The sequence below is a fragment of the Amblyomma maculatum genome, chromosome 9 (genome assembly GCF_055883805.1).
Source record: "Amblyomma maculatum isolate TAMU_Amacu chromosome 9, ASM5588380v1, whole genome shotgun sequence".
In the NCBI taxonomy this organism is placed as follows: domain Eukaryota; kingdom Metazoa; phylum Arthropoda; class Arachnida; order Ixodida; family Ixodidae; genus Amblyomma; species Amblyomma maculatum.
The window spans coordinates 14573235-14590154 of record NC_139352.1 but is presented as its reverse complement, the minus strand read 5'-3'; the positions used below and the strand labels follow the sequence as shown (position 1 = coordinate 14590154).

Here is a 16920-nt window from a genome sequence, read left to right as displayed (position 1 = left end):
ATCGAGTTATTCCCCTCTTGCTTACCTGCTTGTGTGTATGTGGTAGTGAGCGAAGAACGACATTGGCTTGAGGCATTTTTAGTGTAATGCAATATGTGTATGTAGCACCCGTGTGTTAACGTAAGTACACAATTACTACTCCCTCCCTGGTTTCTTACCAGAAGCGTTGAGAAGTACATATTTATGATGAAAAAAGGTAGCTTATGGCCTTTTGGAATGTGGCAGGAGGCAGCAAGCAATGGGAATGATATAATCAGGGTCGCAGAACAGCTGCAGGACAGTGCAGCATTATTTACTAGGATATGGTGTGCTTCAGTCGCGACATGGGAAGGCTAGTTAAAGATCGATGGGCAAAGTCATCTGTAGTCTTGACATTTGGTGATGCTCGTGATGACTTACTTGCCTGTCACTCTGCTCCAGGAGCCTAATGCCAACAGTGTTGCTTGGAACTCAGAAAATGCTAACCTACTCTGCTTCACGGGCGGCGGAATGCTGGCCATCAAAGCTGGGGAATTTCCCGTGCTGAGGCAAAAACTGGAGGTCAGTGCATATCAAAACATTTTCTACATTTTCCCCTCTTTTTATAGAGAATTATCAGTCGCATGTTGCCTTCATCAGTTGCCTTCATTAATATTTGCGTGTAAACAAGTTTTAATGACGAAAACCTGATTAAATGATATTGAGGATGCGATTTGCAGAGCATCATTGGTGCACCTCCTCGAAGTTCCATGCGCTTTCTTTCTTACACGCCTTGACCGCCGAGTCAAGCTCATGATCCAAGGTCCATCTTGGGATCTCCTCCTCTTTCCCTCTTCATTCTTTCCTCCTAGCTCACTTATCTTCTCCTAGCTGTTGCTATGCACTGGCGAAAGATGGATGTATGCGCCGACAGGATTGCCAATTCGTGTTTGAGTTATTCTTGCTTAGTTGAAGCTGGCATTGTTGCTGTTCTCTTGAAAAAGCACCTGCAAAGTGTCAACACTGAATCTGATCTTGTGCATGGCTCTGTTTTTGTTACTGCCCTTAGTTCCCACTTTAAATCACATGTGTCGTTCAGGGCTTTGTGGTTGGCTTTGGAGGCTGCAAGATCTTCTGTCTCCAACACAACAGTGTCACTACAGTTGAGGTGCCCCTTTCTCCATGCCTCTACCAGTATGTCGAGAAGAATCGCTTCAAGTGAGTGCTGTGCAACTTCCACTTGAAAAAAGAAACGACAAAAGCGCCAAGTCTGAGGGCTTCTTTCCACATCCGGTTAAAGTTGAAAGGCCATTTATTGAATTGGCTAGTGCTGTGCTGTTGCTAAAGCATATGTAAATTGAGGAATATACCAGTGGGATGGTTTTAGCTGAAAGCGGTGTAACTGCGGCATCATCTGCACCAAACTTTGTCCCGAGGGCAAATTCCACTACTGTACATGCTGCTACAGAATGCAACTTTTCCTTGCTTTTGCAAAACTTATGCACCAAAGGGTCATTATAAAATATTTTCTGTTGTGGCTGAAGGTTCAGCTTACCAAAGTATCTATGTTTCTCAGCTTCAGCATCTATCTTTTAAGTTCAGAGGCCAAAAATAGATAAGTGCTCAGGTGATCTTTTCTAAATTGCACTAGTAAAATACACTTCTAGGATGATGCTTCTCCATTTCCTGCTTTTTTTTTTTTTGTCACATCCTTTTGCCTGAATATTGTGCCCACCAATTTCACTTTGGTTTTCTTTATTTTATAGCTTACTAATGACTTTATGCTTTTAAATATTCCGAATTTACACTCCACTTTACTTTGGCCGACTTCATGACTCTGTAGTGACTTTAGGCTTACGCATTTATCAGAGAGTATGCATTTCGTCTTACTTGGGGTGCCACAATGGATTAGCTGATCAACGTGGCATAAACTTGCTTTTCGGTGCCACTTTCCCTCTCTTTTTAACTCGCCACTTGCTTGGGGGCATTGCTGTGCCTGCCTCTCTACATCCACCGATCCAGGTTGTGGTGTGTGGTCATTCTTCTTCTTCATTGCACTCTGCATTGTATGCTCTTCTCCACATTGCTCTCGCTGTCTAAAGAAACAAATTCCCTTGGTGTGTGTGCACTGTCTGATGTACTACACGTGCTTCACCTCATAGGGAGGCCCTGTCCATTGCCTGCCTGGGAGTGCCAGAGGAGGACTGGCGGTTCTTTGCCAAGGAGGCACTGGAAGCCTTGAACCTGGTTGTCGCCAAGCGGGCTGCCGTCCGCTTAGGGGAGCCCTCCCTACTCCGCTTAGTGCGCTCACTGCAGGTCTAGTGGATTCTTTTTCCTCGTCTTTTTTTATTGCATCTTGATTTGCCCCACAATACATCAGTGATGCAGGGAGACGTCTTCTTCTTGGACCTCACTCTTCATTCAGCATCTCAATTTGTTTTGCAGCGAGAGCTGCATTACACCAGATTTTCGAGCCGTCAGCATGGCTGCGCTGTGACGAAACGTTAAGCAGGACCTGCCAACTCGGGCCTCACCAGCCTGCCAGGGCCATTGCATTCATGTTACCCCTTAGGCCGTGCCGACACATTTACAAGGCTTGGTTGAAGTGGTGCTTTATATATGTGGGTTGTTAGCCTACGCTTTCGCATTATACCCTTAAAGGCTGACTTTGAGTGTCCCCCATAATTTGTTTTTTAATTATAAATTGTACGCAGCACTGCACCCCTGAGCATTCCGTCATGGCCCCAAAAAAATATCGACTACATTTGCAGGCTCAGCAAGTCTCCCACTTTTCTGCTTTTGGAAAGGTTCCCTGTAACGACCTTAGTGATTATGTTCTTAAGCTCCGGCATACTTTTTGTGAATTGCATGCAAGAAAATACGGAGTTTGTATCTAACTGTCTAGAAGTGTGTATCTGACATCGGACACTAGCAGTCATTTATTCTATTTGTTCCATTTCTTTGTGTAATTCTTCCACAGGAGCAAGAGGCTCGTGGCGAGAAGCGCGAGTGCCTGCTTGGCGACGTCATGGCCCAGCAGGGACGGTTTGCCGAGGCAGCTAGGCTGTACAAGAAGGCTGGCCGCAACTCCAAGGCTGTAGACATGTACACAGACCTGCGCATGTTTGACCTTGCCCAGGTGATGCATCTCTGTGGCTTCCTTTTCCTCTCTTCAGCATATGCCACTACTGTCATCAATAAACCTCTCATCAATGGCCATCGAAATTTTTGAGGGCCATCGAGATGCATCGCTGCCACACGGAAAATTTCAATGACCACAGCGTAGTGAGCTTCTGATCCAACAGATGGTGCCACGGGTAAAAACATCCAATAAAAATATGAAGTTAAGCAGGATAAAAAGAGGTGGATATTGGAATGAGTGCTACTTTTAATTGTAAGTTTGTTTGGAGAAAGGTATTCAAATACTTCACAGCTCACTCGACATTGCCCACAGGAAGCAATGGCAGAACGACAATGGGCTAACTATACGCATTAGTTTCAGATGTTTCAGAAGCATTCATTTTGCGCTGGCAAAGCTGCCACAGCTTGGTGGTCATCTTTGCCACATTTGCAGTTGCTATCTTTATAGTACTAGTGGGACTCTTCTTCGTCCCGGTTGTCACAAAACGCGCTCAAAGGCGAACATGGGCGGAACTCTGCAACACACCTGTCCACATCACATTCTGTACAGTGATCATTTTTACCGCCGAAAGACTAGTTGATGAACTGGTTAGTGTAGCCTAAAACATTGTAATTCAGTCAAAAGAGATATTTTCTTTCTTTGAAGTTTCTATGTTTTGCTTCACGGTGAGTGCGGGGCTGCTGTCAAGGTCCCTTGAGATTTGAATGGTTATTCACAAAACTCATTGAGTCCATGCCTGTAGAGTTCAATGGCCACTGAAAACTGCCAGTGGCAATTGCCGATCCCTATCGACTTAATGGGCATTGAAACTGCCTGTTTGGCAAGAGTATTACTAGTTAGTTAGAGTGTGCAGTTGTGGACAGAAGTTTTCTTGATATAGGCTTGTGGAAAAAAAAAACTGCTTCTTTGCATGGCACGACAAAGTATCTATACTAAAACCTGAAACCACAAGGCAGCGTGCATGCTCTTTCTGCTGAAATGGTTATACTAGCTGATTAGATGGCAAGGGGATACAAAAATAAAATTTGCCTATGAATCCACATCCCAAGAGCTTTTTTTTTCTGAAGATCAGTGCAGAGCAGATCTTTTGTAGAGAAACCGTATCCCAAGAGCTATTTGAGGTCAGTTTTCTCTACTGAATCTCCTTCACTCAGCTACCCACTGCTCAAATCCTCCGTGGCTTCCATAGTTAAACATTTATTTCCAGGTGGCAGTTAAACTCATTAAATGCTATTAACTGCCGTGGAACTAGTCTGTGTAGTGTAGGCAATTTGAATGTGTTGCCACTATGGCCTTCTTTTGTGACCTGCTTCTTGCATGCATTGTGGAGCGTGATTATGGGATGCCTCAATTCGGTTGCACTTTAGTTACTAGTTCACAAAACTATCACAAAACTATTGTTCCAAGAGAACACTTCTTCTTGCCACGCGATTGCAGAATGAAACTAGTGCTCTTGGTGCGATAGCCAAGTTGAGCGCTGAAATGCAGAAACATTTGTCTGCTGTGGACATGTGTTGAAGTTTGTTGTTACTTGAACATGTACGTGAGATCAGGGCACGTCTCTTGGCAGTGGCTACCAACCTTGACAATTCCAGATGGGATAAGGAATTTATTTATTTGACTGCACTCTTTTTGTTACATTAGGCAAAGGGGCATGGGCCGAGAATCTCTGAGTTTACGGGTATAGTCTGAAGAGCTGGCAGTGATATACTTGGACTTAGGATTCAAGTTTAATCAGACTGTCGTGCAACACCTCAGTGTTTTCCTTTTTTGTTTTTGTTTTTGTCTTTTACGTCATTCAGGCTGTTGCCATTCTACTTGAAAAGTGCTTCCATTTGTATCCCGAGTGCAGCAGAAGATGCTGTCTGGTAACTTGGAGCTTCAGCATATTTGAGCTCCACAACTTGTGTTCACTGTCGGCGACGATGGTGGCAGAGTGATTTTCCGAGGCTAACTGGCAGGCATGGGCAGACTAACTCATAAAACTGTGGGCTGACCAATGTAAGCAGAGGTGCCTCTGGTGTTGCTGAATGCTGATGCAAAAAACACTGGGGCAATATGAAACTATACGAGTCATCGCAAACATTGCGACCACCCACGTAAACAAATACAACGTTCACCTTCTGTCTCTTGCATATTTATTCTTCATTGTGCTGCATGTGACCACCACGATCATGTATCTAGCACGCGGGAAATTCGGCTCGCATAGGAAACTCCATTTATATAAATAAGCATGCTTGCAGAGCCACCTATGCTCTGTTTGCACGAGAAGAAAACTTGCGGAGACGCTATTTTCGAAGTACAGAAGAACTTGTGCAGCATGGCAGGTGTAGGTGTCGCTAGTTACTGTGCCAAGCAAAGTGCGAGGGTGCTGCACCAACTGAACTGGTCAAGAAAGTACAGCTAAGTCAAGCAGTCCTACAGTACAGCATAAATCGGGTGGCAAGTAAACTTCGGAGCATTATTTTAGCTTCGAAGCTGTGGTTTGTGGTTGCTTTATCACCTGATTCTTTTTTTTTCCTTGTAATAAGGTTTTTTTGCAAAACTTGTTTAAAAAGTACAGTTTACATGAAAATTTATCTGTTGGTCAGTGTTTTCTTTCTTTGGCAAACTATATTGGCTAAGATGAGAATCTACTAACCATAGTTGAGTAAATGTCTTAAATTATCTTGAATCAATGCAGCATATGAGAAGCAGCTTGTTTATCTGCAGATTACCTCGATGTCTCCTCAAAACACCACATTTTCTCTCGATGTACAAAAGAGCAAACAGTGATGACTCCCATTGCTTCTTTGGCAACAGGAGTACCTCGGCTCGGATGAGACCCTTGATACACGTCAGCTGATGCTGAAGAAGGCTGACTGGGCACGCAGCATCAATGACCCCAAGGCAGCCGCGGACTTCTACCTGCTTGCTGGAGAACCCCTCAAAGCAGTCGAAATTGCTGGAAAGCAGGGCTGGACCAACATGTGAGTGGGCAGAGAAGGAAACAGACATGGGCGCAGCTCTCATGAACCTTGACAGTGATGTTTCTTTCTGCAGGGATGACAGAGTCATCGTTTCTATTTAACAGTGGAATCTCGATATGCTAACGGGCATTGGAAATCAAAACGAGTTATTCAAAGGAGGCTCTAAAAGAAGGTTGTTAATGAAAAACATTACTGTATGGCTGGACTTTTTGTTTCCCAGTGTCCAGGAGCAAGCTTTTCTGAAACTTGTAGGGAGAAGTTGTAGTTTCATCACTTTGCTCATGGGACAGAGCCACGAAGAGCATTTAAAATTTTATACTCTGCCAGCTTTGCCGAGAGCATCGCCTCTTTTCCAGCAGGAGCCCTTGTTAAAAGCATGCCTTGCTGTTATCATCTGGCAACACCTTCACACACTTCCAAGATTTGCGCTGTGAATTGTGGCAATGATATAGCATGAAACTGAGGGATGCACTCTAGTGCTTTGTTTTTTAAAGTAAATTCTCAGAAACAAAGGTGGAGGGGGTACACGATTGGCTTCAAAAGTTGTTGTTACTGCTGCAGCTACTGTCGCCTTTCGCTGGAACTTGTTGGCTACCTCTTGAGCAAAATTCAGAACCGCACGAGTTTTTCATGCATCTTCATGCGTGTATTATCTAAATCCACATGGAAATAGGATGATATTAGACTTACAAAAATGCTTTGCGTTTATGGGGCTACGCCCAGAAACGAAAAAAAAAAAAAAAAAGAACCCAACATATTATGCTGAAAAACGTGTTGCGTGAGATCTTGTCAATGAAATTTTACTGTACATTTAAACACCTTCACCTCTTTGCAGTTGTCATACTGAGTTTTTTTGAAAAGCACCTAAATACATTCAACAACACCACCACCCCCCTCCCCGCCTTTTATTATATAGCTGCCTATACTCATCACTCATGATACACAGCCCCAAGCTGTTTGGGGACATTTATGAACGTGGCAAATTGAAGCGACCACGAGACACATGTGTGTCCACAGCATGCTTTGAATATCATTATGGTCCATCGGTGTTCAAAATGCTAAGTAGTATTGACCACGAGATCAAGCAGAGATGCTACCTTGTGGGGCAGCATTGAATCCTACTCAACATGGATGCACACTTGCCAGCAGTGTTTACATGCGCACATATGGCCTGCTTTCTGCTGTTTGATTCAAGATTTCAATGCAATTTTGTTTACCTGCCTGCCTGCTACAAAAGAAATATGAGCAACCTATCATCCCACACTGCAATAAAGGCAATACTTGTTGTTATTAAGTGTTTCATGCTAGATAACGGCATCCTCCATCGGTCTTCGGTGCTTGAGTTACTCTGTCGTGTGGCGTCTCAAACACAGCGATGGTGTCGTTAGGTGTTGTGTCAAAACAAAACGAATGGGTCGTCGATGTCCGAGCTTAATGCAACTGCCCAGTAATTGTATAATCTCGCTTCTGCTTGGAACCTGACAGCTACTAAAGCATGAGCCGGCCTGAGCACTGCTGCCAACCAGATGCAGATTGACAGGCCATTCTGTGCCCTATGCACAATCAAGTTGTTTGATTGATTTCGTCTCGCTATGTTAATCATTTTGCTAAAATGGCTATTTGGCTGAGGTCTGCTGCTCTGTTCCATTTCGGAACATTATTCTTGAGAACCGGAGTAAAACAGCACCAAATTTCACGCAGATTTAACTATATCTCGCTTCCCTAACTCCTTGCTTAAGCGTGTTTACTGCAAAGGTGAATTGATTTTGTAATCGCAAGAATACATCGAAAATTCATTTTCTTTTTAGAAGCAGTTTTATATCTGGCCACTATTCCAATAATAATCCAACAATTTTACTTTGCATAACTGAGTTACTGCTCGATATTTAGTACTTTCTAAGTAAAACCACGCCCACGCGCAATCATTTGCTAGTTTTTCACAGTGACTAACATTCTTAGCGTGCACTTCAATGAAAAATATTTGCAGAAGGTTCTAAGTTTTAGGGAGTGTAAGGTTCCTGTCATACAGCCAAATGTTGTGGCATTTTCATCAATAGTTGCACTACTAATTCAGCATCACATACATTAGAAATTCCCATATGCTTGCTTCGACTTAAGAGAATGTTGGCCTTCTTTACACTCACTTTAGATTAACTGACGCAGATATTCGCCGACGTTACCTGCAAAAAGCACTCGCCTCGTAGTGAGTTCAGCGAACACACTAACAACCACTCAGCACATTACACACAGACAGTCAGCATTCCTGTGTGGCTCCTGTATACACTGTATCAGTGTGACTTCATTTTGGGGTAGTAGCTGAAGCAGTGCTGGCTTTGTCTAGCTTAAGTTGATGTGCAGTCACAGCTATAGTCTGTGGCAAACCCACCGGGCAGTGTATGCTGTCTGTGCTATATTTAATCAGCTTAACCCTCGATCATTCAAGGACGAACTAGGTTGTGTCTCTTCTTTTTTTAAGGCAAGTCAGAGCACAAACCTTGCATCTGGGTGAGCTTGGAAGATGCTAGCACAGCAACTATTATCATACCGAAATTCGTCGTGGCCTGCAGTGTGAGAGTCATTGTAGACAGATACAGCGGCTTCATCTTACAAAAATAGGCGTGGACGAGGAACAGCTAATGCATAGTATGTTGGTCACAGAACGTACATTTCGAATGGCAATTTTCTTTATGGTGTAGCACCGTGTCACTGCATTCACTCTTCACGAGGCGAAATGCGCTCGCTGTAACTTGCCTGTCTGACATCTGTAAAACTCTCGGACACCGCACGCTGGTGAAAAAGCAAACTGAAAATCAAAACTGTCATTTGAGCTAATGCAATGCAACAAAAATATCTGACCCATGAATGCAGCACAATGAAAAATGCACGCAAGTCGACGCCAGCAAGTCTAAAAGACAGACGGTTGCGTGCCTTGCTCTCCTACAATCCACTCTTCTTTTCCATAGCATTAGCCAATTGTATGGTTTGTACTAAAAAATTGCAACACTCTAAGCAATAAGTTGCTAATGATTTGCAGAGGGCACTTTTTTTTTCCCCCAACAGACCCGCCTTAAACTAGAAAGTGAACTGAAGTCACGTGCGTTTCTGCGAGCGCCACCGGCTGCCAAGCCACACTGTTGGAGCAATGGAGGTGGCACCTCTGGGTCGATCTCGCGGTGAATAGTTGCACTAGCCAGTGAGCACTGCCCACCTGCCTTTTGCAGACTGGTGGACCTGTCCCAGAGGCTGGACAAGCGTGACAAGGAGGCCCTGTGCCTGTGTGCTCGACTGCTGGTCGAGCAGCAGCAACTTCTGGCAGCCGCAGATGCCTTTCGCAGGATTGGCGACACGGACAGCCTAGTCAAGCTCTACGTTGACACAGGCCAGTGGGATGAGGTAATTGTGTAACACAAGGATTTGGGGAGTTTTTGCCTTTCACTCATCAACAGGGTCAGACCTGAGGGGTGTATAGAACACTATGCCAGCATGTGTGTAATCAGCGTTGTATTAGAGTCTCGTTAGTTTGAATTCACTTAATCACATTTACAGTTTATTCAAACGGAAATTTCAACCCCATCAGCATCACAAGCTCTGCACAGTTCAACTTTTTTTATTGTCACCCATTTCTGATTGCAAACTATGGAGAATTGGCTGTGTATGCTTGGCAGCAGAGTACTCAGTTAACGATAATAGAGGTCAAGGAGCATAATAAACGTGATGTGTAATCACTCAGCAAAAATGTTGACTAAGAAAAGGTAACATGTCGATAAAAATTATAAAACACACTTGTGCACATGTGCTTGTGTAGTGTTTCCTTCTGTTTGCTTTCATTTTTGCAATTGCATTACTTTGTGGTGAAAGCTCAGTGGACTACTGCTGTACTGTACAATAATGCATAGGCCTGTGCTGCATATCTTCCATGACCTGGGCTTTGAAGCCACTTTGATTTCAGCGCTTTCTTTTTATCATTCAGCGAGACCCGTGACGAGATGCTAAATGTTGACGGGAGTATCTTCTTCACTGCATTTGAAGTCTGATGTTGCATACTTTTAGTCCACTTCATTTACCGTATTTACTCGCATAATGATCGCACTTTTTTTTAAAAATACTGACGCAAATTTCGGGGTGCGATCATTACGCGGGGTAAATTTTCTACAAAAACTTTTTGAGCACCGAAAATGCAAACAAGTTGCAGGTCAAACGTCTTAGAACATATATCTCGATTACAACCAAAAATAAAAGCTGAGTAAGGCTTACCTTCGCAATAAACACGCACATTAAGCATCACATGGAGTGCACAATGCCCATTAATTTTTTTTTGTCAGTACTCTAATCAAGGTCTGAATCCTCACCATCCTCGCTTTCACTGCTGCACGACTCATCGGAAACGGCAGTGTCGTTGCTGGGAGCATCTTCACAATCCCACAGGAAGTCATCTTCCGTTCCATCCAAAGCATTAGATATGCCTGTCTTCCTAAAACTCTTAGCCACTACCTCGTCGGGGATACTGCTCCATGCTTCTGTGATCCACGAGCACAGCATCTCCACGGATGGCCTTCTAATCTTTCCGCTCGGCGTCAAATCATGCTGGCCCATCGCCATCCACTCAGCATAAAGTCGTCGAACGTTGTCCTTGAACGGTTTGTTCAAAGGCACGTCGACAGGCTGCAGCAGCGAAGTCAGGCCGCCAGGAATGACTGCAATGTCCGTGCGCAGCTCTTTCAGCTTGGCACGCACGCTGTCCACAAGGTGACCCCTAAAACTGTCCAAAACCAGAAGCGAGGGAAGCAGAAATGCTCCTGGTCTTCTTCCCCAAACAGTCTTGATCCAGTCGACCATCAGGTCTGCAGTCATCCACCCTTTCATCTGTGCACGTATATGGATGCCACGGGGAAAGTTTCCCTTCGGAATAGTCTTCCGTTTGAAGAGCACGTATGGTGGCAGCTTCCGCCCGTCGGCCGTCACAGCAAGCATGACTGTGCATCGCTGTTTTTCTGCGCCAGACGTCTTCACGAGGACGCTCCGAGCACCCTTCTCGTTCACAGTTGTATTCCGGGGCATGTCGAACGTCAGTGGAGTTTGATCGGCGTTTCCAATTTGCGACATGAGGTAACCGCATTTTTCGCGAAGCCTAGTGACGAAGTGATGGAAGTCTATCACTTTGCTTTCATACGCGGCTGGGAGCCGCTGGCACAACGACGTCTGCCGCCTCAGGGAAAGTCCATTCCGTCGCATAAAGCGAGTCGTCCAACCGGAGCTAGCGCGGAAATCCTTTGCGGTGATTCCCAGCTTCCTGGCAGTTGTGCGCGCCTGCATCTGTATCATTTCTAATGACACTGCACAACCATCCTTGCGCAGGTCCCTCACGTATTCTAGGACCGCCTCCTCAACACGAGGGAACTTGCCCGTTTTGGGTCCACGAAAAGCCCGCCGTGTCTTGTTCGTAGCCATCAGCCTCTCGCGCTGCTTCTTCCAATAGCGTATCCTCATTTCGTCCACGCCGAAATGCCTACCAGCAGCGCGGTTGCCATGCTCCAGTGCATAGTCGACAGCCTTGAGCTTGAACGCGGCGGTGTAACTGGCATACCGCCCCATGGTGAAATGGCGTAAACTCGCACAAAAACACAAAGCACGCTACGACGCTGCCGAATTGCAAAATGGCGAACGCCGCAAAGCATGGAATCATGGGAACTCCAACGTTACTAGACTAGGTTGGGAACTCGTCGGAATGCATTCGCTGCAGGATGACTGCAGATCAACCACCAGGTGGCTCCATGTTCGGGGTGCGATCATTACGCGGGGAATTTAAAAAATGGAATTTTGACCTCAAAAATCAGGGGTGCGATCATTACGCGAGTGCGATCATTATGCGAGTAAATACGGTATTTTACCATCGAAGTACACAGAGGGGAGAGGCTAAGAAAATGCAAAGCACTGTCAGTAAAAACTCAGAACAACAAACACAACAGAAAAGAGTGCAAATTTTGATTTGACATATAATGAATGGTAATAAACCATATTCCAAAATCCTAAATGTTCTAAAGTATTCATATTATATATACTATTATCTTTTATAAAAGATTATGGACAATTATATTCAAGGCATTCATTAGATGAAATTACTGTGATGCAAGTGGTTTTCAGCAGCCTTTTAGGAGCGTTCAGTAATTCAAACTTTGGGATAATTCAAACATTTTTCCTGGTCCTAAGAAGACTGAATTAATGAGATTTTACCGTATCCATTTTTGCTGCATTTCTGCAGAACATCAGTGTTTCTGGTATATAAAGGGGGATGTGACTTTCACTAAAGTTGTTCTTTATTTCTTGTTTACTTACATTACATATTATTGAACATATCATAAATAAGTTTTTTACTAACTTCACAAACTTTGACGTTAAATCTCAATAGCATTTTTTTCTAGTTTGTTTTTCCACTGAACTTTGTGTACAGCCTGGAGAGTTAACAAAATGTAGCACAAGATTTGTTTAAAGTTCATCGCGTTTCTGCAATGAATGCTAAGGCATGCTTAAGATTTTTTTTTTTTTTGCAAAATGCAAATTTTCAGCTTTATTTTTTTCCTGTGCTGTGTCTGTTAAAATGTGTAGATTGAAAAGAAAATTCATCGTAAAGATTACAACAAAGAAATTTGAAAAGAAAAGAACACCTTGATCTGCAGCATTGTACAAAAAGATGCTACAAAAAAACGAGGTTAAAATATATAGAACACTCGGGAACAAATCTGCTCCACAACGGGCGTGTAGCCACAAAACTAGAACAGAGAATAATGTCATTGTTCGAGCTTTGTCTTGGAATACAGTCACCGCATTCATGAGACAGTTTTTTTTTATGTAAAGCGTGCTTTCTAATGAATTTCAGCGACTAAACGCCCAAGTGGCATAGAAAATGAGGCATAGAGGTAGATGCAATACTTTTTAACAGAACTTGATGTTATGGCCATTTTTTGCAATTTCAGAGCTATGTCTTTCTGTACAAAATGTCTACATATTGCAAGCATTGCTTGTAATTTCTAATGCGACACACTCTACCAATGGTACATCTTTGCAGGCATTTGCGGCCGTGGGGCAAAATGCTGAGCTTCGTGCCACGATCTGTGGCAACTATGCCAACTGGCTTGCCGAGAATGACCGTTTCGTCGATGCTCAAAAAGGTGAGCCCACTCGGTGCTGCCCTCTGGTTCACCAGCATTGTTGCCACAGCTCCTGACAACAAAATGATTTTGCAGCATTCTACGAGGCTGGTCGTCAAGATGAGGCGCTCAGAGTGCTGGAGCGTTTAACTCAGTATGCAGTTGACGAATGTCGGTTTCGGGATGCCGGCTACTATTACTGGCTCCTCTCGAGGCAGATCCTCGAGTCTGCGGTCAGAGAGAGTAAGTAATTGCAAAGTTTCTGTTCAGTTCATATTTAAAAAGCTGCAATTAATGCATCTGCAAACATGGCAGCAACAGCAGTCATTTCTTGTGACTATTCCAAGTGATGCCTGGGATTACCATTGCGCCACACCAACCAAGGCTCTGTTGTCCCGCAATTCTTGATATCATTACTAAACTAGTGCTGCTTTAGTACTGGTGTGCAGCAATTTTATGAACACAACATATGGCTGTTGATGTTTGCCTCTTTTAGTTGTAACTCCATACCACAGCTTCTTATCAGTGTTTCCTTCATTCTTGTACTTGTGATTCACGACGTATTTCTTTTTTCTTGCCTTTGATTAGGATGCATGTTGGCAAATGTCCATTATGCAATGTTTCCTTTCTTTCTTCTTAATCTTTCTACAAAATCAGTCTAGACCGATAGCTCAAGTTTTGTGGTACATGCTAATTGTTTCTGTCCTCTCAGCTGTTCAACCCTCACCCCCCTTCAACAGCGTGATTGACATGTGGGTGACAGACAGGTTAATGCTGATTTGATGTTGCTCAGGTGATGCTGCAAGCAGGGATGCCCTCATAAACCACTCGGCACAGCTTCAGGATCTGGCTGACATTTACTACATCTACCACAACATTCATCGCTACATAGTGAGCTGCTCTTTCTCACATTTTCTTACAGTATTTATCGCATTGTCTGCAGAATGGAAAAGAAAGAGTTCTGCCATCCCAGAGGTGCACTTCAGTACCAAAACTTTCCTTCTCTGCTTATGGTGCATAAGAATTTTCGATCTCCATTTTTCACTGAGCATACAATTTTATAAAGTCGAGCCCACTTAACACGGCCGCAGTTATAGTGAACGTGTGCTTATTATGAATAAAGCTGAAACTACCGTTGAAACATGTAATATAGCTATGGCACTGTGTCTGAGATAAAAGAAATCATGGCCGTGCCATTCGGTTGTAACGAATGAGACAGCCCCGTGAACTCATCCCCAAAGTCGAAAAAAGTGCTTCCAGCCAACGTGAGCATCAGAGATCATCTCTCAAAACCATAAATGTGCCCCCTCACCCTCGAAAAAAACAAGTGTGCGTTAAATTGGCAATTAACCACTGGCAAAATGGGCTCCAACAGGATAAAGGGCAACTGGTGTGTGCGTTCATGCCAGCTAGAATTAACGTCTGTAGAGTAGAGTCAGAAATATGCTAAGCACAGAATAGAGGCAGCATTAAAAGAAGAGCACATGGCTGGAGACCAACTAATGGTAGCTATTTTAGAAGTTCGAATACCGGTCACAAGGTACGCTTTATACAGGCCTACCCCCTACCCGATCAAGTGGAAATAGGATCTGCACAGTCAGATCTCTGCTTGCTGTGCCACTGCCATATGCGGAAGGCGCACTGGCTGCAGACAGTCTGTCAGACTGTTGTCTAGCAGACAGCATGCACCGATTCAGGAAGGTTGAAATCAGACATTAGCTGATGGCTTTCGAGTGAACTGCTAGTTCCCATCTAGTCTTTAACTGTAAGCAGCTCTACTCCCCCGCAAACATTGCGCCAAGATCCTAGTAGCTGTTGGAAGGTGCACTTTAACTGAATCGGTGTTTGGAGATGACGTTTCAGACCTTCCACCAGAAACCGTAAGCACCTCAAACGCTTGTTGTGTCCCTGAAACAGTTTGTCCTCGAGAAAGGTATTGGCCAGGAGCATAGGACCAAGCTTGAGAGTGTAGAAAGCGGCTTGGTAAGGTCAGCTTTGAAGGAACAAATGTGCGCAATTCACTTTTCAAAGAAATAAACGCCATTTTTGCCTTGCATTGTCTTTTTGACTTTTATGCAGTAAGTCCACTTACTACGAACTTTGGATACAGCAGATGCAATCAAGATGGTTAGAAATTGGCGCAAGTGTACCTTAGTTTGCTGAACAAAGTTAAAGCATAAAGGTGGATTTAAAGATTCTTAAAAATTATCTGTTCTCAGCCCATCGAACTATCACATTTGGCATGAGTATTATGAATTTCACAGGGAATTTTTCATTCACTCCATTTTAGAAGGTCATCTGTATTTTTATTATTGTACCATTTGTCCTCTGCCTTTTAGAAGCTCCTTTCTATCAGTGTTTTTCAACATTACTCAAGCTCGACCTTTCGAAGGTCGCATAGTGTTGTCGGCTCCAGTCTGCCAGTCCACCTTGCACATCCATGTTTGCGTACGTGCATTTTTCTGCTCGCTTAATTGCTATTCACTCATTTGTGACTTTATTATCGCACACATACTTACTGGCATAAGAGTTGTAAGCTAGCACATTATGTGAAAGACCACCCAACAAAATGTAAAACCCCTTTTTCCAAGTCATACAAACATGCCTTCGTGACTTAAGGTGAGCGTGTCTTACTCGGTGTTTAAGGGTCCCGGAGGGTTCGATTACCATCTCAGGAAGGAGGTATACAGCACCTGCTAACTTGGCCATGTCTTGAGGTCTAGGGATGTCGCACGCCAACCAGCCATGCCTCTTGCCAGGTCATGCTCAAGAGTTTCACTCACAACAGCAACGACATGGACACTAGGTGTTCCAGAGAATGGGGCCTTTAATACTGTGGCGTTAAAAATAAGGCCAGTGATCAACAAGCTCTAAAAACGATGACAAACTATTGTGACGGTCAGCAAAATATATTTTGATTGCGACAGGCACCCTACTTTTAGCATGCCTCTGCCTTTTTATGGAGATTTTCACTCCTCTTAGAACGGAACAAAATCGGGAGGAAAGTGCACGGAGAGACAGGCATCTCTGGAATACCAGAACCCTCAGTATATGGATTAAAGGGGCACTGATCAAGAAGCACCTGAAATTGTTTTGGAGCCATTAGTTACAGCCACATTAGCAATGAAGCCCCACTGCCATTTTTGAGCCTGCTGAGGCTTCATCGCATGATTTATAATGCACCTTCCTTCAAAATGCGGTGCATTTTGCTCTTCAGTCCTGCACAGTTATGAAATGCTGTAAGTGTTGAAGTTAAAACAATCAAATCATGGGGGTCACTGTGAGGCTAGATAGATTAGAAAGAATAGAGTGCTGTCTGTCTTTGTATTCTTGTTTAACGCCTCTGGCTCTTCTCCTCCTTTGTGGATTTTTGTGGGCAGGCTTTGCCCATGAAGCATTAAAATCAGATTGTAATTGTCTTCTGCCCTTTTAGGAGGAACCATTCACAGCCTACCTGCCCGAAGCATTATTCAACATGTCCCGCTATTTATTCCACGAGCTCATGGATCGATCAATAAGGGGCGTCTCACTTGTGTATCCTTTAATTACTTTCCTTTTCATACATTTTTGTTTTATTGACCAATTGCAGCTCTGCTCGGCCAATTTTTGCAGAATGTTTTACAGATTAGAAACAGGTGCTTCATTGCGTTTTTTTCTATACCCATAATTGCAGCTTTTCTCTCCATCAAGGGCAGAGACGATTTTT

At 43.8% G+C, this 16920-nt stretch overlaps 1 protein-coding gene across 2 annotated transcripts in view; it reads left to right on the top strand.

Moving 5' to 3' along the window:
* Nucleotides 1-16920, top strand: part of Oseg1 (intraflagellar transport protein Oseg1) — a 55515-nt gene that overhangs the window by 25910 nt on the left and 12685 nt on the right. For both annotated transcript variants that reach the window (XM_084578231.1, XM_084578230.1), the window contains 10 exons: nt 421-540; nt 1058-1176; nt 2121-2274; nt 2939-3097; nt 5903-6069; nt 9291-9462; nt 13133-13235; nt 13311-13457; nt 14008-14105; nt 16648-16748. In XM_084578231.1, coding sequence (XP_084434357.1) covers nt 421-540; nt 1058-1176; nt 2121-2274; nt 2939-3097; nt 5903-6069; nt 9291-9462; nt 13133-13235; nt 13311-13457; nt 14008-14105; nt 16648-16748 — 1340 coding nt within the window. The remainder of the gene's footprint in view (nt 1-420; nt 541-1057; nt 1177-2120; nt 2275-2938; nt 3098-5902; nt 6070-9290; nt 9463-13132; nt 13236-13310; nt 13458-14007; nt 14106-16647; nt 16749-16920) is intronic.